Source organism: Mus pahari, chromosome 14, assembly GCF_900095145.1.
Source record: "Mus pahari chromosome 14, PAHARI_EIJ_v1.1, whole genome shotgun sequence".
NCBI lineage: Eukaryota > Metazoa > Chordata > Mammalia > Rodentia > Muridae > Mus > Mus pahari.
The window spans coordinates 38261540-38284603 of NC_034603.1; the positions used below are offsets into that span (position 1 = coordinate 38261540).

The following is a 23064-nucleotide window of genomic DNA, read 5'->3' on the forward strand; positions in this document are numbered from 1 at the left end:
GGTGGATTTCTGAGTTCGAGGCCAGCCTGGTCTACAGAGTGAGTTCCAGGACAGCCAGGGCTACACAGAGAAACCCTGTCTCGAAAAACAACAACAACAACAAAAAGAACAAGTGGTAGCAAACTGGTAGGCTGCAGCAGAACTGAGACATGTTTACATGGTGGTGGTGGCGGAGGCGGTGATGTGTAAATTGTGTAGCCCCTGTGGAAATCTGCATGGAGATTTCTCAAAAAACTAAAACTACAACTCTTGTATCTGTTGTATGATCCAAACATACCACTTCTGGGCTAAGGTCACATCCAACAGAGATACTGGCACATCCACATTTATTGTAGCAGTATTCACAGTGGATATCCACAGTAGCCAACACGTGGAACCAACCTATTGTGTTTTATGCAGCTGTAAAGAACAATGAAATTATGTAATTTGCAGGAAACTATATAAAAATGGATATGAACATATTGAGCAGGGGTTCTCAATCTTCCTAATGCTTCAACCCTTCGATACAGAAATGCATTTCCTCATGTTGAGGTGACCCCAACCACAAAATTCCTTCCTTTCTTCCTTCCTTCCTTTCCTTTCTTTCTTTTCTTTCTTTCTTTCTTTCTTTCTTTCTTTCTTTCTTTCTTTCTTTCTTTCTTTCTTTCTTTCTTTCTTTCTTCCTATATGAGTGCTCTGTTTTTCATGCTCACCAGAAGAGGGAATCAGATTCCATTACAGATGACTGTGAGCCACCACCATGCGTTTACTGGGAACTGAACCTCTGGAAGAGCAGCCAGTGCTCTTAACCACTGAACCATCTCTCCTGCCCCATAAAATTTTCACTGCTACTTCATAACTTGAATTTTGCTATTGTTATGACTCATAATGTAAATATCTGATATGCAAGATATCTGATATAGGACTGCTGTGAAAGGGTTGTTTGACCTCCCCCAAAGAGGTTGGGACTCACAGGTTGAAAACTACCAATATTGAGTGAAATAAGCCAGACACACGAAGACAAATATATTTTCTCTCATAGTCAGCGTATGTATTATATATGTGTGTTTGTATATATATATATGTATATATATATACATATATATATACACACACATATATATGTATGTGAATATGTGTATGTGTGTATGTGTGAGTGTATGTATATGTGTGAGTGTGTGTGTGAATGCATGTGTATGTATATAATGACATGAAAGTAAAGGGAGAACTATATGTTGAAAGATATGTAAAGGGAGGGGAGAGTGGGAGAAAGAAGGTGATAGGAAGAAAGACAAATATTGCAGATTCTCTCCCATATTCAGTATCTAGATTTAACAATATGGATATATAAACTATGAAAACAGGAGGCAGAGTATGGGGAGGGGAAAGGGGACCAGAGGGACGAGGAACAGAAGGACGAGGGAGATTGCCGAACAGCGAAAGTACCAGAATGGAACAGCCTTTTCTTTCTGAATCTTATTAGGGATTATTCATTAAGGTTAAATTATTCATCTCATATGAATTTAATTATTCATTAAGGTTAAATTTCTAGGAGTGAGGGTGTTCTAGTTAGAGGGCACAAAAGCCCATGAAGCCTCCTCCAACCTCCTTGTGAGCCACCGGCTCAGGTTCTTTGGGAAGATCGCTGCTTCCTTCCAGGTTCAGATCTAAGGGGACTGCTTTGTCCCCACAGGCTGGGAGATGAGGAAAAGTCTCTCCCACCCAGAACATGAAAATCACAAGTGCCGCAAAGCTGAAGAGCTGTTTACTTGTGACATTCCACGAAACAGGTGTAGGGGACATGTGCACACGATTCCTGATCTACTAGGTCCCAGTGAGTGGGTCCATCACAGTTTAACCTCTAGTCTAAGAGATCCCGTTCAGGCCAGGGATCCCTGTCCTGTGTTTGTGATCAGGGCACCTCAGAAAGTCACCATTCCCCCGCCATCATTCCAGTGCAGCTTGTCCAGTGCAGTCTTCCATGTGCATATTATACTTCTTAGGGTCTTGCCCTAGGATACAGCCCTGGCAGCATGTCCTCGGTTATATGGGACACTTTCCAGGCTGCCAGCGACACCTCACCCTTTGCAGCCACCAGATTCCCATGGCTGCAGTCCAGGTCAAAGCCATCTTCACCTTCTCTGGAAAAACATCATTTTCTCTCATACCTTTAAAATTAAAGAATATAGCCAGGCAGTGGTGGTGCACACCTTTGATCCCAGCACTCTGAGGACAGAGGCAGGAAAATCTCTGAGTTCAAGGCCAGCCTGGTCTACAGGGTGAGTTCCAGAACAGTCATCATCATCATCAACAACAACAACAATACGGTGGTTAATCTCAGTTGTCAACTTGATGAGATCTACTCATCTGAGAAGTGATCTACAATCATATCTACTATTGTCTGCCTATGGAAGAATAGTTGTATTAGTTTGATTGAGGTGGGAAGACTCTTCCACTATGGGTGGCATCATTCCCTGGGCTAGGACCTGAACTTTATTTAAGTGGCACTTGTGTTAATTGGGTGTTTGTGTAGCAGGGGCATTTGAGCCATGGCATTTGTGTGGCTGTCAGAGACCAACTTGTGTGTGGGGGGGATAGGGGTTGGTTCTCTCCTCCCACCATGTAAGTCCTGGGGACTGAACACAGGCAGGTCATCAGGGTTGACATTAAGTGCATTTACCCACTAAGCTATACAGATTTCATGCTGTACTGACCATTTTCTTTCTCCTTGCTATAGACAAAAGCTCATTATTATTTTGTTGATATTGTTGTTGGTTATATTTTGTTGGTGTGTGTGTGTGTGTGTGTGTGTGTGTGTGTGTGTGTTTGAGACAAAGTCTCAATTAGCCCAAACCAATTCAAACTTGATATGTGGCTAAGTATGACCTTGGATTTGTGATCCCCCCCCACTCACTGCCACACCCAGTTTTGCCAGAGATCCAATACGAGGATTTTTGTTTTTATTTTTAATTTTATGTGCACTGGTGTTTCCCCTGGTTGTGTGTCTGGGTGAGGGTGTCAGATGTTGGAGTTACAGACAGGTGTGAGCTGCCTTGTGGGTACTGGGAATTGAATCCGGCTCCTCTGGAAGAGTATTCAGTGCTCTTAATCACTGAGCCATCTCTCCAGCTCCCCACAAGGGTTTTATGATTGCTAGGTGAGCACTCCGACAACTAAACCTTGTCCCTTGCCCCCAAATTCCACTTTAGCTATAGACTGCCTTACCTTTGATCATGATCTTTAGCAACGGTCAAATCTGAATAAAAGCCATTCATGAGTCAAAAAGCTTACTGTTAAAAACTCGAGTACATTTAAGCTTACTGTGTTGCTTCAGGAGGCAGAGGCAGGGGGACTTCTGTAAGTTCCAGGCCACCCAGGGCTATAGAGTGAGACCTTGTCTCAAAGAATCAAATCGGGGCTGGAGAGATGGCTCAGTGGTTAAGAGCACTTTTTGTTCTCGCAGAGGATGTGGGTTCACTTTCTAGCACCCACATGGAGGTTTACAACTAACTGCCTGTAACTCTAGTTCCAGGGGGCCTGATACCTTCCTCTGACCTCCATAGGCACCGTGCACACAAATGGTGATGCCCATGCGTACATGCAGAACAGCACTCAGACATATAAAGTATAACACATTTTAACAATGAAAGAGCAGATTTAGAAGGTGAGGATAGAACAGGGGAGGGGTAAGCAGGTGTTAAACAAGGCCTATGTTTGAAAATTAAAGATCATCTGAGTTTTTTTTTTTTTTTTTGTCTCGTGTACATTGTTTTTCAAATGGAAAAGTAGAGGGAGAGAGAGAGATACGAAGGTATTCCACTAGGGAGAAATGGGGAAGAGACCCGAAGAGGAGAAAAACCTGGCTCTGTCAGTCACCCTTTTCACCCTCTGCCAAACTCAGTCAATGTTACCCCAGCAACGAACCTCTAATATGACCCCTCTGTTCCCCCTCCACCTCCACTCCCCATTCATCGTTTTCCCTTGGCTAGCTTATCTTCTAGGGGTCTTGCTATGTTACCGGAAAAGAGAAATCTCATCTCAACATTCCTCTGGTGAAAAACAAAATCCAATCAAATTACTGCTGGGCTGGGATTAAAGGCAGAGCTTAGGGTTGAGTCCTTACCAAGCATGCGTGAGGCCTTAGCAGAAAATTACATTGCATTAAATTAGATAAACACTACAGTTCCTAGGGCTCTTTCTTTCACCTGCTATACAAAGCCTTCCACAGTCTCTTCGATTCTTCCGCAGCTCTCTGCCTCCTGCCATCTAACCCACAAGCACTCTGGAACAGGGTGTGCTTTGCCTTGCTAGGCTATAAAGGACGTCCTTTCCCCACTTCTGCCCATCCTTCAGAATGTCTGTCCTCAAATTTCCCATCCGATGGAGTGAGTGACTGCACTCCCTCCTCCCCCACGCTGGCCAAGCAAAAGCTTTTGGGCTTTTAGTTGCTTGACGTTCTGAGTCATACCTCTATTATAGCTTTCCTGGGAGCATAATACCTGTTTCATAGGTCTCAAGGATCCCAGGAAAAGTTAGGCCATGATAATTCATGTTTGGTCCCGATGGCTTGGCACAGTGACTAACACGAAATGAAAAGGGAGGGAAGGATGAAGAAAATAAGAGATGGATGGAGTGGAGATGACAAGGTCTGAATAATGTTTCAATGTTTGACCCTGCAAAAAAAAAAAAAAAAAATCAAAGACAATACACCAGGGGGAGCTGAAGACCACAAGAACGCGGGAAAGGCAGGCCAAACAAGGTTGCAAGCTCAGGGGTGAGCATCGCGTACCGAAGCAAGCAGCATCACGCAACTGATGCGGTTCACCCACGTGGGCAGCCCTTGGCCCTCAGAACCAGACAGCACTAGAGCTCATTCCCACCGCCCCCTCGATCCCGTCCCTCCTCCGCTACAGGGAAAGCAAACAAAGGGGAGGGATCCCTGCAGGGCTCTGGATACCAACGGCCAATCCGCTGCTTCTAATCTCCTCGGAGGCGGCCGCCTGCTTTTAAAGGGGCCCAATCTGGTTCCAAAGGCTTGAGGAGGGGCGGGGAGATCGGGAGTAGGGACGGCGCGGGGAGGCTTCCCCCGAGGGAGTCGGAGGGCGGAGGCGTGGGGCGGAGCCAGCTCCAGGAGGGCGGGCTGCGCCGCGGCGCGCGGGATCGGGCTGACGCAGCTGGCCCCGGCTCCCCGAGACCCAGACCGCGAGGGGAGGGGAAGGAGGAGAAAGAGTGAGGACGCGCGTGCGCAGTGGCGCGGGGAGGAGCGGGGACCTGGCAGCGGGCGAGAAGGCTGCGAGCGAGCCGCGAACCCGGCGGGCGGAGGGCGGCGAGCGCGCGCGCACCATGGGAGAAAAACCCGGGACCAGGTAAGGGAGGTGGGGCCCGTGCCGCGGGGCATGGGCGGCTGCTCGCGGGGTGTGCCAGGTTGATTCACAGACAAGGACACCTGGGAAGAAACCCCGGGGCCGGACGCCTGGGTCCCTGGAGGGTAGCGGTCCGGGGCCGCAAGCCTAGGTCCTTGGGGATATTGGAGTGGGGGGTGCGTGCTGGGGCTCCTGCAAAAAGCAAGACCTGATAGGGATTGGGAGACCCACGCCTGGGCTCTCGCAGAGATGTAGGAGTCGGACTACTGGGTTCTCGGTGCAGGCTGTGATGCAGGGGCGGAGGAAGGAGGAGCAGGTGGCCGGCCCCGAGGGGTTGTGTGCTGGGAGACTGGATGCTGGGAAGGGATTCCCCTAGACTCGTGCCCAACCAATGGAAAGCCTCCTGCCCAATACCCCACAGTCTGATTGCTCTCACCTGTCCCAAGGGCCGGATAGCTCTGCTACCAAACTTCTGCCTTCTGGGTTGCTAGGAGCAACAGCTTCTTCTTCTTGAGAGAGTAGTGTGTGTAGGGACCCTCGCTGAAATTGGACTGCATTCCTGTCCGGGGTTGGGGGGGAGAGTTAGTATCTACCCTGGACACACATCCTCTCCCCGGATGTTCTCTGTGCAATCGAGGCTCCTTCCTTCCACTGATACCAGAGTTCTCTTTTTTGGTCTATAGCAAAATCCACTTCCTGTTGTGACCCAACACCCCCAAGAGGACATGGGGTGAATGCTTGAGTTCCAAAGGAGCAAGAGCTAAAGAATAGGTAGGGGCTATGTGCCTCAAGCCGGAGAGGACCAAGAATAAGGGCCTGATTATGAGCAGTGACTTCTGCAAAAAAAAAAACAAACAAACAAACAAAAAAAAAAAACAAAAAACCACTCCCACTGCCCTTAGAGTATGAGAACGTAGGTATCTCAGCGTTGAGAAGACCAGTATCTGAGGGAGATGCTTAAGAGGGAAGACTGACCTCCTGGATTTGAGGTTAAACACCCCAGAGAAAGGGGAAGTCACTTACGTAGGGGGAGGCCCCCAAATTTCCGTTGCATACTTCAGGGAGGGGATAGATGGACCAGAGAATGACTGCTGACTTGGCATAATTCCCTACCATCTCATCAAATTCTGGGCCACAGGAAATGGAGAGAATGGCAGGAAGTACAAAGAGGCATCTGCTTTAGCTGCCCCTCTCCAAGCTGGGTACCTCCCTGGTTATTCCCTTACTCTGCCTCCTTGGCCAGCCTCAGTATGTGCCCACTGCCCGCTCCCTAACCAGGCAAGAGGTGGCTGGGGAAGCTATAGAGGGCAGATGCTCTGTAGTTACCCCAGGACGACTGCCCGAGATACACTGATTGTGGCTGTCACAGGCTCTGCCAGGGCTCCCATTGGGGGAAAATACAGGGCAGGTAGAAACCAGAACTAGCAGAGCGAGCCAGCCTAGGTGATGTCCGAGCTGTCAGCCCTAATTGGGACAGAAATTAGCGTGATTATTCTAACTGCCACCATGTCCCAGTGTGCCTTTATTACTTGGGGTTACTTAGGGACACCCTATGTATATGCCCTGTGACCCTAAGTGTGACCCTGTGATGTATGGACAGCTTGGCTTTGGGGGAGGAAGACATAAGTGGTTTTCCGAGCAGACGCTTACACAGTGCGTTGGAGGGAGGATGGAACACGGACAGTATTCAGTCTGTTACCTGGGGACCTTTTCCAGGAATTGCCCCTGGGGCAGTATGCCTCACAGGGGGCAGAATGACTCTTGGAAGAACAAGCCACTGAGTAGCCAGAGCCCTGGGGTCACTAGACAGTTTCCTATGCTCCCAGCAGCGGGTGGAATCTTAGGTTTAGGTTGTTGCAGTACTCAGTACTGGTGTCAAAAATCCCCTTTGACTTGACAAACTGTGACAGGCGAGCATCACATGTCACGATTTAGTGGTTGAAAACAGGGTCGCCTTCCTTAAGTTTATATTTGAATCCCACCCTGTACATTGTCTGTGACCTTTGACAGAAGGTTCACATGTTCAAAGGTTCACTTTGTTCGATGTAAAACAGGGATCTTTCAGCCTCAGTCGTTGGGCTATAAGAGCAATAAATGCAGTTGGAACAGCGCTGGGAACAGAGCAGTCCCCTGTACATGTTAGCCTGCATCACCATCTTTGTCATAGGATGCTACTGTGTTGGGACCACAGTGGATTTTTTTTTAAGCTGCTGAGGCTGTTGGAGGTTCATGAAATAGTCAGACTTGGGCAAAAACCATCTGAGAGGCAGAGACAAGGCTCTGCTCCCGGAGTCACTGTATAGGTCCCTGAAGCTAGAGGTCAGTTGAAAAGTTCGTCTGAGTGTGGTGGTTTGTGCCTTTCATCCTCGCACCAAGGAGGCAGAGACAAATGGATCTGAGTTTGGGCCAGCCTGGTCTATATGTCAAGTTCCAGGCTAGCCAGAGTTACTAAGGCCAAGGTCAAAAAAGGGGGTGGGGTGGGGAGAGGTGTTAGGTGTGACCCAGACATTGTATAGCCATCCAGTTCACTTTCAGTTTTGGAGAGGGGCCCCTGATGAGGAGGAGAGCCTGGTAGTTCCTGGGGCAACCAGTGGCCGTTACTATAAGAGGGGGAGTGAGTTAGGTAGCATCACAGTGAAGGAGCAAAGGCTCACCCTGACAGTTGGCTCCAAGGGGCTGCCGTGTGGGAAATACTGGGACTTTATAAAAAAAAAAGCAGTGGGAAGGATGGGGCAGGGATCCAGGGTGAATTCCACTTCCCAGGCTGGGGAGGGATAAGTCCTGGCGTGGTGGTCCCTGCCCAACCTAAGGGAGGCAGTGGGGTCTTCCTTTCTGTTTTGTTAGGGTCTTCAAGAAGTCGAGCCCTAACTGCAAGGTGAGTCCCCCTCCATGCTTACCCTTTGATCCTCCCTGGGCCCTATCAAAGCCCTAGATGATCCCCAACCCTTTGCTCCCCACTTCCTGTGACAGCTAAAAGCAGACTTCCTTCCCTCCTTAAGCCCCTTGCCGCAGTCTGAAGAAGCCACAGGGCTGGGTGGGGTCTGGGTTCCTAAGCAAGCTTGTAACTCTCTCAGAAACCAACCCAGGGTCCCCGGGCTAGGAAGAGTTAATAGTTTCCCAGGCTGTGGGCTGTTTATCTCAGAGCCCTTTGTGGGGACAGCTGCTACCTGCCTGGTCTGGCTGAGTGTTCCCTGAAGACATAGAAACACACATAAACACACACTTATATAGACCTACCCTCGGTCGGTGGGCAGAGGTGTGGAAATCAGGTAAAAGCTTACACGAAAGTTTTACTGAGTACTCTGGGAAACTCTACCAGTCTCACCTTCCAGTCATACTGGGAGAAACCCCTTCCTGATAAACCCACCCAAGGGGAGCCCGGAACAGGGCAACCACCTTCGAGAACTCTGGTGGCTCGCCACCATCCTCCCCAATTTTCCCTGTGACCCTTGACCTCCTCAGCTCACCGTGTACTTGGGCAAGCGCGACTTTGTAGATCACCTGGACAAAGTGGACCCTGTGGGTAAGTTTGCCTAGAAGGCGCCAGCACATTCCCCGCAGGAGGGGAGGGGATTCCTGGGTCTGGGAGAGGCCCCCTTCAGAAAGTGAATCCGTCTCCCTTTCCTAGATGGCGTGGTGCTCGTGGACCCTGACTACTTGAAGGACCGAAAAGGTACTACACCCATGCTGGAGGGGAGAAGACATTAGATGGGATGATGTTGATAACAGAGAAGAGGAAGGCAGCTTCAGAGGCAGGGAGTAGGATTCTGGGAAGTCTGTTTTGCCCAGGAAGGATGTGGGTGCCATGAAGAAAGGGGTTCCTCCTAGTCACCCTCACTTACCCTCACTTGTCAGTGTTCGTGACCCTCACCTGTGCCTTCCGCTATGGCCGAGAAGACCTGGACGTACTGGGCCTGTCTTTCCGCAAAGATCTGTTCATCGCCACCTATCAGGCCTTCCCCCCCATGCCCAACCCACCTCGGCCCCCAACCCGCCTACAGGACCGGCTGCTGAAGAAGTTGGGCCAACACGCCCACCCATTCTTTTTCACAGTGAGGATGCTCTTCGTGTCCCGCAGGGCATGGGGTCTGGGGATGTTTGGGATTGGCATGGGATGAGGCACCTGTTACCAGTTGAGACGCCTCCTTTTCCTCTGCCACAGATACCCCAGAATTTGCCTTGTTCCGTCACACTGCAGCCAGGACCAGAGGACACAGGGAAGGTACGGGCGGGACGACTCTCACAGTCTGTGGACAGAACCAGGCTCAGCTAGGTGCATAAAGCACAGCAGAACTGGAGGGTGAAGTGTAGGGGGCTCCTGAGGACAGCGCGGTATCCCCAGGGATGTGTGTGGTATCCCCAGGGATGCGTGTCGTCACTGAATCTGTTCTCTGACCTGCATGTACCTGGCTGGGTATGGGGTCTTCTCCGTGCACTGCCATGAGTCAGCCTCTGCCAGATGCCAGGCTAAAGAGAGTGACAGTGGGGCAAGAGAGTCCCTCTGTTCCCATGATGAGGCAAAAATCCACACCAACAGGAATGAAGCAAGGAGGAAGGAGGGGGTGTGTTGGATGTGGTACCGGGGTCCTCGGGTAAGAGATGGCCTTTCCTCCTCTTCCCAAGGCCTGTGGAGTAGACTTTGAGATTCGAGCTTTCTGTGCCAAATCAATAGAAGAAAAAAGCCACAAAAGGTAAGAGAAACAGCGCTCTCTCTCCTGTCTCTCTGTCTCTGTCTGTCTCTCTGTCTCTCTCTGTGTGTCTCTGTCTTTCTTTTAACGGCTCCCACCCAGCCTCACGGAGCCCCCAGACCCCAGTGGGAGGTAGGAATCTGAATTGGCTTGTGGTATCTTAAATCTAAGCCTTTCCCCTCCTCCAACCCCTGACTCAGGAACTCTGTGCGGCTTATCATCAGAAAGGTACAGTTTGCTCCTGAGACACCCGGTCCCCAGCCCTCCGCTGAAACCACACGCCACTTCCTCATGTCTGACCGGAGGTCCCTCCACCTAGAGGCTTCCCTGGACAAAGAGGTGAGGTGTGAGAGGGTGACAAAGATGTCACAAAGCAGGCCAAACTCCTGGGGGGGGGGAGGGGTGAAACCACAGGCAAGACGGTGACTTGGGAGGTTTTGTGTTTTTTGTTTTTTGTTTGTTTGTTTTGTTTTTTAAGGCTATTGCCTTACTTGGGTAGAAGTACTATGGCCAGGAGTTGGGGGTGGAGCAGGCCAGCGGGGTCAGTGAAAAACAGGTACAAGCGATGCAATCCCCTCTCTTCAAAAGCTGTACTACCACGGGGAGCCCCTTAATGTCAATGTCCACGTCACCAACAATTCTGCCAAGACCGTCAAGAAGATCAGAGTGTCTGGTAGGAGGTGGGGGTGGGCATGGGGTTAGGGATGGGTGTCCCTGCTTATAAAGGCTGCCGCTGCCATGTCAGCCCAGGCCGTATCCCAGGGTGGGAAACCTACCAGGCCGTAAAGAATTGAGTCTGTTCCAGAAGAGATACACGGCCGGCCGTAGTGTTTAATATGGGAGGTCTGTTGGCCAGCGGCGGAAGGTGGAGGCGTGCTGCTCCCAGTGGGGTTTCCACCATGTGGTGGGGGTTGCGGTGCAGTAGCCGTCTGTGTCACCCAAAGTCACTTGGCTGCCCCCACAGTGAGACAGTATGCCGACATCTGCCTCTTCAGCACCGCGCAGTACAAGTGTCCTGTGGCTCAGCTAGAACAAGAGTGAGTAAGGGTCAGAGATGGGACCCAGGCGCCATTCTTCAGAACCCATCTCACTTCTAAGGGTGTCTCTATAGCCAGGGGGCTCCAAGCTGTTAACTCTCTCAAACTGGTTGAACCGGAACCTACCCTCTCCTAATCTGTGTCCAAATGGACAGTGAGGGAGGAGAGACTGCCTGAGGGTGGTAAGATCAGCCTCCCCTAGCCCAGGCTCTCTAACAATCTTGTTCCCAACCCCCCCTCCCAGTGACCAGGTGTCTCCCAGTTCCACGTTCTGCAAGGTGTACACCATCACCCCGCTGCTCAGTGACAACCGAGAGAAGCGTGGCCTTGCCCTGGATGGGCAGCTCAAGCATGAAGACACCAACCTGGCTTCCAGCACCATGTGAGGGGGGAGGGGGGCTCGTGAAAGCAGGCCTCGTGCCAGGCTCTATGCTGGGTGCCAGGAAGGTATCAGTGAACAGAAATGACAAAAACTTCTCACATTCTAAGGGAGGGAAGACAGACAATCAGATAAGTGGTAAGCTGGATAGGGTGTTAGGAACAAGTGTTAAACAGAGCGGTACAAAGTAGGGAAAGATAGAGTATGGCAGAGAAAGGAGAGAAAGGGGTGGGGTGTGCTGATTTTAAATGACCCAGAGGAAGGAGGCATTATGGATGGCTCCAGGCAGAGAGACCTGTAAACCGAAGGACAGTTGGGATGGTCTCCAGTGCGCATGAGGAATTGTGATGTGTCACTATGGCCTCGGGCATGTGTAGCCCTGGAAAGGCCAGAGCTTCACCCAGTGTTGCCTCTGCACCGGGTACGCACGACACCACCTCACAGGCCCACATGGTGAGAAGAGACACAAAGAGAACTAGACAAAGGGGGCTGCACGTGCTGTGCTGTGCTGTGCTGTGCTGTGCTGTGCTGTGCTGTGCTGTGCTGTGCTACAGACCAGAGCACCCCTGTGAGCGGCAGAGATGAGGCCCCAGGAGGTTCTGCCTCAAGGATGCCATGAGCCTGTATGGCCATGGCTGCATAGCTGGTGCCGCAGGAACCCTGGATCCTGACCTCAGCTTCCCTCCTCCCAAATGCAGTGTGAAGGAGGGAGCCAACAAGGAGGTGCTGGGGATTCTGGTATCCTACAGGGTCAAGGTGAAGCTGGTGGTGTCTCGAGGCGGGTGAGTACAGTAAGGGGGGTGGGGGTGGGGAATGTGCAGGGTTACCAGGTTCTCTGTGGACCCATGGGTTGTGGTAGGTGTCCTCTTCATGAAGCTCCTCTCCCTCCCCCCAGAGATGTCTCCGTGGAGCTACCTTTCGTCCTAATGCACCCCAAGCCCCATGACCACATCACCCTTCCCAGACCCCAGTCAGGTGAGTACCACCCACACCCTGAGCCCCGCCGAGAGGAGCTGAGCCAGGGTCAGGGGAAAAGTGATGGTCTTTTTAGCGCCCATCCACCCACCCCTTCTCTGCCCTTCAGCCCCCCGGGAAACAGACGTTCCTGTGGATACCAACCTCATCGAATTCGATACCAAGTAAGAAACACCCCCTGCCTTTTTAGTTGACCCTCTAGGATAGAGGTTCCCATGCCATTCAGATCCACCCTCCTACCTTGTGGGTTGTTTCCTCCGGGCGGCGGGGAGTGGTGGGGCTATCCAGTTGGATGACCCTGCTTGTAGAGGCTGCGGCTACTGCCCTAGGTCTCCTGTGAATCCCTCTGGGTCTTTTACAGCTCGAGTGCATGACTCTAGGATGTGGGGGGAGGACAGCAGAGTGGGAGGCCCAAGGAGGGGTTAGAAGTTTTTACTACATCTCCTCCTCACTGTCACCAAGCTATGCCACAGACGATGACATCGTGTTTGAGGACTTTGCCCGGCTCCGGCTGAAGGGGATGAAGGATGATGACTGTGATGACCAATTCTGCTAGGAGGAGGGGCTAGGAGAGGTAGGGGCAGGCAGGACTCAGGTCCCACGGCCCTCGAGGGTGGGAGGGTCCCAGCCTCTCCTCCTTCCCCGTCTGTCCATCTCTCCACCCGAGATACACACTGGACCCATCACTTGTTGAAAGTGGGCATTAATCTTTTGACTTCAGCTTGCTGCCCCAGCCCTGCTCCCTAGGGTAGCAAGCTGTGCACACACCTAAAGTTTTGGAAAGGGAACAGTGAACACGAGGAGTGAATGTAGAGAAAAGGTGTAGAGAGAAATCCCATGTTTGGCCTCACACCAACTCGTCCCCCAGTCACCACTTCTGCCTCCCAGTCCTTGAAGATGAGACTTCGGGAAGGGGTGAGCAAGGCCATGTCTTTGTTTCTGAGCATAGGGAGGAAATAAACCTTTTAATCGGTGTGAATGTGTATGTGTTTTCTCAGCGGAGTTTAAGGGGTGTCCAGTGTACCCATCCATGATGCTTTTCTCCTACATCTGCAGGGTACCTTATACGGGTTATCAATAAATGTTTGCTGTATGACTGTACTATGCCTGTGTTCCAAGGTAAATATTGAAACTTGGCTTGGTCTGCGCACACTCGCGATCGAGGCTGGTAAGGCCACAAAGTAAACTTAGTCTTTTACAGGGAAAATAATAACTACCCTGAATACTAGGTGCTTCTGGACTGGGCAGGACAGGACAGGGCAGGCTCCTCAGCTGCGAGGGACAAAGGCAGGCTGAGGGGAAAGGAGTTAGCAACCCTCAACAGACATTTCTCATCATCCAGTGCAATTCCTGGGGGCAACCTTGGTCATAATTAAGGTTGCCTTTGCTGTGATGAAACCCCATGACTGAAGCAGCTTAGGGAGGAAAGGGTTTATTTGGCTTACACTTCTACATCATAGCTCATCAGTGAAAGACATCAGGACAGGAACTCAGGAGCTGATGGAGAGGCCATGGAGAAGTGCCGCTACTATCTTGTGCTCCGTGACCTGTTCCACCTGCTTGCTTATAGAACCCAGGACTACCTGCCCACGGGTGACATCATCCACATTGGGCTGACCCTCCTACATCAGTCACTTAAGGGAAATCCCTGCAGGCCTGCCTGTATAGTCTAATTTTATGGAAGCATTTTTTTAAATTTAATTTTATTTGTAATTCATTTCTTACACTCCATATTCCATTCCCCACCCCTCCCCATCCACCATCCGACTGCTCCCCACCCCACACCTCCTCCCCACCCCACCCCACCCCACCTGACCTCTAAACTCCCTGAGGCCTCCAGTCTTGTGAGGGTTAGGTGCATCGTCTTTAAATGAACACAGACCCAGAAGTCCTCTACTGTATGTGTGTTGAGGGCCTCATATCAGCTGGAGTATGCTGCCTGTTTGGTGGTCCAGTGTTTGAGAGATCTACAGGGGCGCCCTCCTCCTCAATGAAGGTTCCCTCCTCTAGCTTGTGTTAAGTTGACATAAAAGTAGCCAGCACACCTTTCTAAAGGCTCCATCCCATGAGCAATCTTGACCTACATCCCTACTGCGTGCCAAGCATGGGATAGAGATACACAAGCATTACGTCGTTCCCTGGTTGCACTGTGTCCCAGGGAGGATGGGAACTGAGAAGGCGGGTCATGGGCATCTAGGTTGGGGTTGGGGTGCTTTCTCTAGAGAACTGAAAACAAGGTAGGGGATGTTCAAGGATAAGCCTTCGGGACCAAGGCAAAGCTACAGTGTGAAGGCTGGAAGGTGTCGTGCGTAGACTCAGACCAAGGACCGGAGTAAGGGAGTAAGTAACAAGTAAGGAAGGTTTCTGTGAGGCAAATGGAAGCAGCTTGCATGGACCTTGGCCTATGGGGAAGCGCATGAGATGGTAATTAAATCATTTATCCACAGGCTTTAAGTGTAACCCAGATTCCATGACCTCGCTCATCCTGTCACAGGCCATCTCCCGTACCCATGCTGGCTGTCACACGAAGGGACTAACCCCTTTTAAGTGTTTGCTTCCAGCCTCTCTGACTCCTGTGAACCTGCTCCTTGACCTCTAAGGCCATGGATCTAACTTCACCAGAAGAAAGTTTTTTATGTTTTCTGGGCTGCTTAGGGAGATAATCCAGGCACGTGGGTTAAAAAAATACCTGAACTGTGTAAAATAATAAATGGTGAGAAGCCATCTCTCTCCATCCTCTTCCCCGCCCCGATTTCCCTTTTCTACCAGCCTCTGCCATCACTACCCACCCAGTGCCTTGCTTATTGAAAGACTGCTCTTCCTATTGAGTCTCAGGTACGCAGGCCTTATGTTCCCGAGGTCTCATCTGTAGCACAGAGGGCAGCAACCATGACCTCGTGCGTCTTGGGGCTCTCACCTGGAAGAGCCTTCTGAAGCCCTGTTCCCTCCCATCCACCCTGTGCTTTTAAGGAACAGCTCTGTTAGCTAACTAGTTACCATTCCCGATACTGGCTCTCTAACGGACATTCTGACCGTCTGCTTTATTTATTTATTTTTTAATTTAGACAGTTTTTTATAATAGTCACCCATAAAGATCATCCTTTGGAATGTGTGGTGCTCACAGCAAGACAGACTACTGTAAGGAGGCTTGCAGCTAAGAGCATGGCCTGCTCTTGCAGAGGAGCCAAGCTTGGGTCCCAGTACTCATGGCAGGCAGCTCACTGCAGACTAACTCCAACTTAGGGTCTGATGCTCTCTTCCGGCCTCCAGAGCACTTGCATTCATATGCACACAACCCTCACATAGACACACACACACACACACACACACACAATTAAAAATTAAATATTTTTAAAGGCTTGCTAGGTCCGACAGAGTGAACACATTCCTTTCTCTCTTTTTTTTAAATTTTGATTCATTTATTTTAATGAGTACACTATCCCTATCTTCAGACACCAGAAAAGGGCACTGGATCCCACAACAGATGGGATCTCATGTACACGTGTGTGTGTGTGTGTGTGTGTGTGTGTGTGTGTGTGTGTGTGTGTGTGCGCGTGCACGCGCACACACAATACAGATTTTTAAAGAATACAACAGCATAACATGTAAACTAATTGAGTCTCGGATGAGCACTGCATGTTTTCTCATGTATATAGGATGTCAGGAAGAAAAGAAACATAGCATGCAAAAAGGACTGATAGGCAAGAGGGGCCCATGGGATAGAGGAGGTCAGAGAGTAATGGGTAGTGAGCACGGCCAAAATGCATTATATATGTAAATGAATGGCGTAATGAAACCCATTCTATATACAATAAACAAACACTGACAATCTGGGCAGAATGATACACACCCATAATCCCCGTGCTTGGAAGTCAAAGGCAGGAGAATTGCCTCAAGTTTAAGGCTAGACTATGTTGAAAGTTCCAGGCCAGCCAGAAGTACATAGTGAGACCCTGTCTCCAAAACAAGTGATGGGTGGTACACACCTTTGATCTCTGCAGAGACGGGCAGATCTCTGTGAGTTCAAGGCCAGCTAGGGCTATGTAGGGAGATCCTGTCTCAAGTAAATAAAGTACACACAAACAAAAAAATAGAATGGGTAAATTAACAAGGGCTGGAATATAGCTCAATGAGGAAGTGTTTGCCCAGGCTGTACGTGCACATCCTGGGTTCAAGCCCCAGCCCCAGCCAGGGCTGACGGCTAGCTCTGTTATCTTGTTGGTAGAGTGCTGGACTAGCAGGTCCAAAGCACAAGAAAGGAAGGAGAGGTAGGGAGGGGAAGGGGGAATTAGCCCTTTGCAATACTTACTTGGCAAGGTATTTTCCCTAGTGTGTTACATCTGCAACTGTGTACATGAGTGTTCTGTCTCCACACACCCAGAAGAGGGCATCAGATCCCCATTACAGATGGTTGTGAGCCACCTTGTGGTTGCTGGGAATTGAACTCAGGATCTCTGAAAGAGCATTCAGTGCTCTTAACCAATGAGTCATCCCTCCAGCCCCTCTCATTCCCTTTTTATTTAAAGCATACAGTGTGGCTTTATTTGATATCTCCACATGGTTGGACAGCTTTTACCTTTTATGTAGTTCCAAAACACTTTTGTTATTTATTATTAATAATGCTACACCTTTATGTGAAGGTAGACTTTATAGCCCTTTCCTAACTGGTGTCTTAGTGTGCTCTGTCACCAAGCCTTTCACCCGTCCCTTTGCTCAAGACTAGACACTTCATCTTCCTTCCACTACATACATGTGCTCATCAGCCACTACATACATGTGCTCATCAGCCACGGTCTCATCAACGCACTGTTTCTCCTCTTTGCACAGTTTCACCCTCACCCCTGGATCCGTCCAGCCACCCCCACCTCTGCTCTAACACCAGGCCGAGTGGCTGGTCAGGGTACGCTGCCAAGGAAGGAATCACCTGACCGTGCTTATTTGCTCGTTCAACAAATATATTTGAACAAACCCAAGGTTCTGACACTGTGCTGAGCCCCAAGTAGAAATCTAAGACCACTGAAAACGTACTGGTCTCTGACCTAGGCTGGGCCTTAAATGCCTAAGAACACCCTGTCACCCCATCACCCTGTCACCCTGTGTCCTGCTCCCATATTACCATTTTTACACCCGCCTCATGGTGTCTTCCCCTTCCCCAAGATTAGGCAAAAAGGAATGACTGACTTTAGCATCCCACCTACTACTCCCACGAGCTGATTTAGACACCAATTTAACCACTAAGCCACGTCTCCAGCCCCTAAATATTACCTTTTATTCAAAGTAATAAATAGATAATTTAGAGATAGTGCGTTTGCCTAACACATACAAGATCCTGAGTTTATCTACAGACCCATATACGCACAAGAGTCTATGGTGCTATGATATTCTTTTCTGTGTCTGGTGCTGATGTAAGTCTGGGTTGGGTTTGGTTTTGTTGTTGGGGTTTTTGTTTGTTTTGTTTGTTTGTTGTTTTGCTTGATTTGTTTTTGTTTTTGTTTTTGTTTTTGTTTTTTGAGATAGTATCTCATTACACAGTCCTGGCTGTCCTGGAACTCACTATGTAGACTCGACTAGCCTCAAACTCAACATAAATCTGCCTGCTTCTGCCTCCTCCTGAGTGCTGGGATTAAAGATGCCTGGCAGCTGTAAGAGTCTTAACAACAACAACCATAAATAAATAAATAAATAAATAAATAAATAAATAAATAAATAAATGAGGCAGGTCCTCGATTTCTTTCTCCTCAGAGGGAACTCTCCTCACCTCCTTCAGATGTTTCTGAGGGCATTCACTACCCGCTCACCCCATCCCTATCTTGGAACAGAGGAGTTTTGCTCGTTCTTGACTTCTACCTTCAGCATCACCTAGCCGATGCCCGGCTCCGCCGCCATGACACCGTGCTGTCACCTACAAAGCCCATGCTCCGACTAGACTGCACCGTAACTGCAAAATCGAGTTGCAAAATAATAAAAATTGCAGAGAGAAAGAGAGAGAGAGGGAGGGAGGGAGGGAGGGAGGAGGAGGAGGAGGAGGAGCAGGAGGGGCGCAAGACTTTTTTTAAAATTTCATAATGGTTTGGTTTAAGTAAGTTTATGGCTTTGTAGGCCACATTTGAAGATGAATATGTAGATGCAGGCCACAGACTGGACAAATCTGCCAGAAGGTGAAGGTTGAGCCTCTTTGTCCTTCCTGGCCATCACACGATGCTATTCACCCTGCCCCCAGCCCGTTCCCCTGAGGACTGTATCAGTTGGGGTCAGATCAATGTTGAGTATTGAATTATGCCTCTGCTAAGGTTCAGAGCGGACCTGTGGTCCTTCGCCATCACCTCTTTTTTATACAACTTTGTTTTCCCTGCTTAATGGTCATTTGAAATATGCTTATTCTCCAATTTATCACAAATTCACCCTATATTCTCTTCCATGAGTCTACATTTCAGTTCTTTCTAAACAAAAGGCGTCCATCCCTTTCATGTCCTTGAAGATATATTTCAGAATCTTCCTATTGCACTGGGGTCCCTGTCACCTCTCATGAATGACCTGTACCTGGGCCTCTTCACTGAGGAAATCTGACGGTTTCTACAGACCAAAGTGTCTTTATTCCATCTTCCTAATTGAGAGTTCAGTTTTGTGAATCCCTAGATACCCCTAAGATCTATTCTGAGGTGATGTGATAGCTGGCCCCTTAGGAAAGGCCTGCGTTTTCCAGAGATGGGGAAGGGCATATGGCTAAGTTTCCTTCGATGAACTATGAGTCACTCTCCAGCCAGACCCCTCACATAGTTCCCTGTCCTCTACATTTCCTCTTCCTCTTTCCCTGCAGCCCTAGCCCAGAGCAGGGGAAACTCAGGGTCTCAGGGCGTGCACACAGTGCCCCCAGCAGGGTTTCTCATACTCTTTTGTGCATACAAGTCACCTGGGGATCTTTAAACACAGCCTGTGATTCAGTTGGTGTGGGGTCAGTGCTAAGACTGTGTCTCTAATGAGTCTAAGGAAGGCTGGCATCCAGAACTACAGGCTCACGCAGGCAAGACCTTAAAGGCCAACCACACCACAAGCCTTGGCCCTGTGACCTGTGGAGTACTTGGAACTAACTGCCTGTGCCTAACTGTTCCACGAGAAAATACATTTAAACATTCATTGAGAAAAATGGAGTCTTTATGTTTTAGTCTTCACCCCAACGCAGCTGGGGTGTGGAATTCTGAATCAATTCTCCCTCAAATGTGGAAGGTTTATTCTTGCTGTAGGGAATGAAGTGGCGGTGGTTGCTGTTTTTCTGAATTTTTTGTTTTGTTTATTTCTGCTTGTTTCCTCTCTTTTCTTTCATTTCCTTCTTTCTTTCTTTCTTTCTTTCTTTCTTTCTTTCTTTCTTTCTTTCTTTCTTTCTTTTTCCTTTCCTTTTAAGAGGCCCCATGTCATTCTAATTGCCCAGCCTTTGCCTAGAGTTCCCTTTTTCTGGAAGCTTCCCTAAGTGCCTCTTGGTTGAGCCTGGTCCTCTATTTGTGTGTCTGGTTTCCTCCTCGGCTATATGGGGCCTTTAATGGGCTCTTGCATCCCAGAGGTACAAGTTCCTTCTCCTCATTTCCTGTGATCTCATCTAGAATTTAAACCTCCTGGGCTGCTTCTCAATGGCCTTTTCTTGGCTGCATTTATTCCCTCTCTCCTCTCTCTCCTCTCTCTTCTCTCTTCTCTCTTCTCTCTTCTCTCTTCTCTCTTCTCTCTTCTCTCTTCTCTCCCTCTCCCTCTCCCTCTCCCTCTCCCTCTCCCCTGTCTCGTCTCTGTCTGTCGGTCTCCTCTCTCTGCCTGTCTCTGTCTCTGTCCCCCCCCCCTCTCTCTCTCTCTCTCTGTGTGTGTGTGTGTGTGTGTGTGTGTGTGTGTGTGTGTGTGTGTGTGTGTTCAGGTTTGTTTTGTTCCTTTTTGAGGCAGGATCTCACTCTGTAGCTCTGGCTGACCTGCAATGAGCTAGTGCTCAAATTTGCCAGTGTTGGGATTAGCAGCATGGACCTTTCCTTTCCAGCACACCCATGGCTACACACCATCTCTTTCCTTTCCAGCACACCCATGGCTACACACCATCTCTTTCCTTTCCTTTACCTGCGGGAAGACTTTCTCATTTCTCTTTCATCTCACAATGGACTTTTCATATCTTCCTTCATGATCTGGTTTTCCAAAAGCATTTTTTTTCTGGATGTAATCCTGTTTGTTTGTTTGTTTTTGTTTGTTTGTAAGAAGAGACAGGGAACATAGGCAACATACCAAGACCCTGTCTCAGAAAATAAAATAAAATAGAACAAACTTGGGCATTCTTGCTATGCTATCCAGGCTGTCCACAAACCCCTGGATTCTCCTGCCCTGCCCAGTCTTTCAGGTTAGCTCTGACCACAGGGATATACCACAGTCTCAACTAATCAGTCATACATTTAGAAACAAAAATCTCTGAGACCTATGGAATTTGTCTTTCCTCTGTAAACACAGAGTTTATTGCTTTCGTGCTAGAAAGTCCTTCAACTATCTAGAAATCCTCTTCTGTCTGGTCATATTCAAAAGTGGCAGCTAGGTGTGGTAGTGTAATCCCAGGACTCAAGAGGCCGAGGCAGGAAGATGTCCGATTCCAGGGGAGCCTGAAGTGAGAAGAATTAACTAACTGTTCCATGTGCCTAGCTTCTCCATGGGTGCTGGCGATCCAAACACAGATCCCCTCTGGCTTGCCTAGCAAGTGCTTTGCCAACTGAGTTGGCTCCTCAGTCTTACTTATGTCCTTCGAGGCAAGGTCTCAGCTTAGGCTGACTTTGACCTTGCTGTAAAGTCTGACTTACCGTGTAGCCCGGTCTGTTCCAGAACTTCACATGGAGAACAGGCTGACCTCAGACTCACAGAGATCAATCTGCTTCTGCCTCCAGAGCACTAGAATTAAACATGTGCACCAGCACAGCCAGCAATATTTTTATTCTTTTTTTTTTTTAAAGATTTATTTATTTATTATATGTAAGTACACTGTAGCTGTCTTCAGACACTCCAGAAGAGGGAGTCAGATCTTGTTACAGATGGTTGTGACCACCATGTGGTTGCTGGGATTTGAACTCCGGACCTTCAGAAGAGCAGTCGGGTGCTCTTACCCACTGAGCCATCTCACCAGCCCAATATTTTTATTCTTGATGTAAATCTTTTTGTTGTTGTTGTTTTTCTAGACAGGGTTTCTCTGTGTGTAGCCCTGGCTGTCCTGGAACTGACTCTGTAGACCAGGGTGGGTGGCCTCGAACTCAGAAATCCACCTGCCTCTGCCTCCCGAGTGCTGGGATTAAAGGTGTGCGCCACCATGCCCAGCTTGTTTATATTTCAAATGTTATCCCCTTCCCCCTACACTATCCCCCCTTACCCTGCTTCTATGAGGGAGCTCCCCCACCCACTCCTTCCTCACTGCCCTAGCATTCTCTACACTGGGGCATCAAGCCTTCACAGGACCAAGGGCCTCCCCTCCCCTTGATGCCAGATAAGCCCGACATCTGATTTCTTGGAGCTGGAGATATAAGCAGTTGTGTGCCAGCTGACATGATGCTAGGAACTGAATTCAGGTCTTCTGCAAGAGCATCCAGTGCTCTTAACAGCTCAAGCCCTTCTTCTAGCATCCCAGAATGAATTTCAATTACTTAGCTTCTGAGTTTCCCTGCTCTCCCTATTCCAGCTTCATGTCATCCCTAAGCACCAATCACATCCCATTCACTGCACATACACAGAACTCCTTACTGGACCTCAATCGTACCAGGCTCCTTCACAGCCCCATCTCTTAGAGGGTACTGTTTCCCTTTTCCACAACAACCTCTCATCCATCACACCAGCCCTTTAGAATTCAGTTCAAGAGCCACTTCCTCCAGGAATCCCTTTTCTGGAGCTGAAGGGAAAGCTCTGTGGTTAAGAGCACTGGTTGCCCTTTCAGGGGACCCTGTTCGATGCCCAGCACCCACACAGTGCCTCAAAACTGCCTACAGCTCCAGTTCTAAACAATCCAGTGTCCTCTCTAACCTCCATGAGCAATACATGCACGTCACTCACAGACACAGCAATACATGCACGTCATTCACAGACACACATACAGACAAAAAAACCCTTACTCACCAAATTAAATAAATAAATCTTGGTGGGCAGTGGTGGTGCACACCTTTAATCCCAGTACCCAGGAGACGGAGACAGGCAGATCTTGGTGAGTTCGAGGACAGCCTGGACTACAGAACAAATTCCAAGACAACCAAGGCTACAAAGAGAAACCCTGTGTCAAAAAAAAAACCCAAAAGTATAACTAAATCTTTAAAAAATAAAATTAAAAAGCTAACAAACACCATTGAGTGAGAGAACATTTCATTTATCTCTATATCCATAGAGCCTAGCACACCTAATTGATAATCATAGACAGAAAGGTTGAGGGAAGGAGCCAGGACATGAGAATTAGCTGGGCTCAGGAAGAAGCCTTAGGGAGAATGGCTTAACACGCCATGTCATGCTTTCCCTGGGAGAGGTTGGCCACCAAAGAGCCCATGACAACCCAGTATGGAGGAACCTACTTGAACTCCCACCATCATCACCTGGCCTAGGGCCAACGCTTAATAATACATTCATTTTTTAAAAACTTTATCTGCATTTATTTTATGCTGAAT

The 23064-nt window shown here is 49.1% G+C and overlaps 1 protein-coding gene across 2 annotated transcripts; it reads left to right on the forward strand.

Moving 5' to 3' along the window:
• The first annotated feature begins 5177 nt into the window (after window positions 1-5177).
• Window positions 5178-13550, forward strand: Arrb2 (arrestin beta 2). 2 transcript variants are annotated; one of them, XM_021213909.2, is made up of 15 exons: window positions 5178-5345; window positions 8187-8217; window positions 8805-8865; window positions 8971-9015; window positions 9198-9394; window positions 9505-9564; window positions 9966-10033; window positions 10231-10369; window positions 10619-10703; window positions 10995-11067; window positions 11312-11449; window positions 12145-12228; window positions 12342-12421; window positions 12498-12585; window positions 12884-13550. In XM_021213909.2, the coding sequence occupies exons 1-15, from the start codon at window positions 5323-5325 to the stop codon at window positions 12975-12977; spliced, it is 1266 nt and encodes a 421-aa protein (XP_021069568.1). In that variant the 5' UTR covers window positions 5178-5322; the 3' UTR covers window positions 12978-13550. The 2 variants fall into 2 exon arrangements, with proteins under 2 accessions (XP_021069568.1, XP_029402150.1); XM_029546290.1 differs by having other exon boundaries at window positions 12531-12585.
• The last annotated feature ends 9514 nt before the right edge of the window (window positions 13551-23064 follow it).

Excerpts from the sequence above, each read along its gene's own strand:
- Arrb2 (XM_021213909.2), top strand. The coding sequence starts at position 5,323 with ATGGGAGAAAAACCCGGGACCAG. Across the intron at positions 12,422-12,497 it reads CCTTCCCAGACCCCAGTCAG|CGCCCATCCACCCACCCCTT; the intron begins GTGAGTACCACC and ends TGGTCTTTTTAG. Across the intron at positions 12,586-12,883 it reads CTCATCGAATTCGATACCAA|CTATGCCACAGACGATGACA; the intron begins GTAAGAAACACC and ends ACTGTCACCAAG.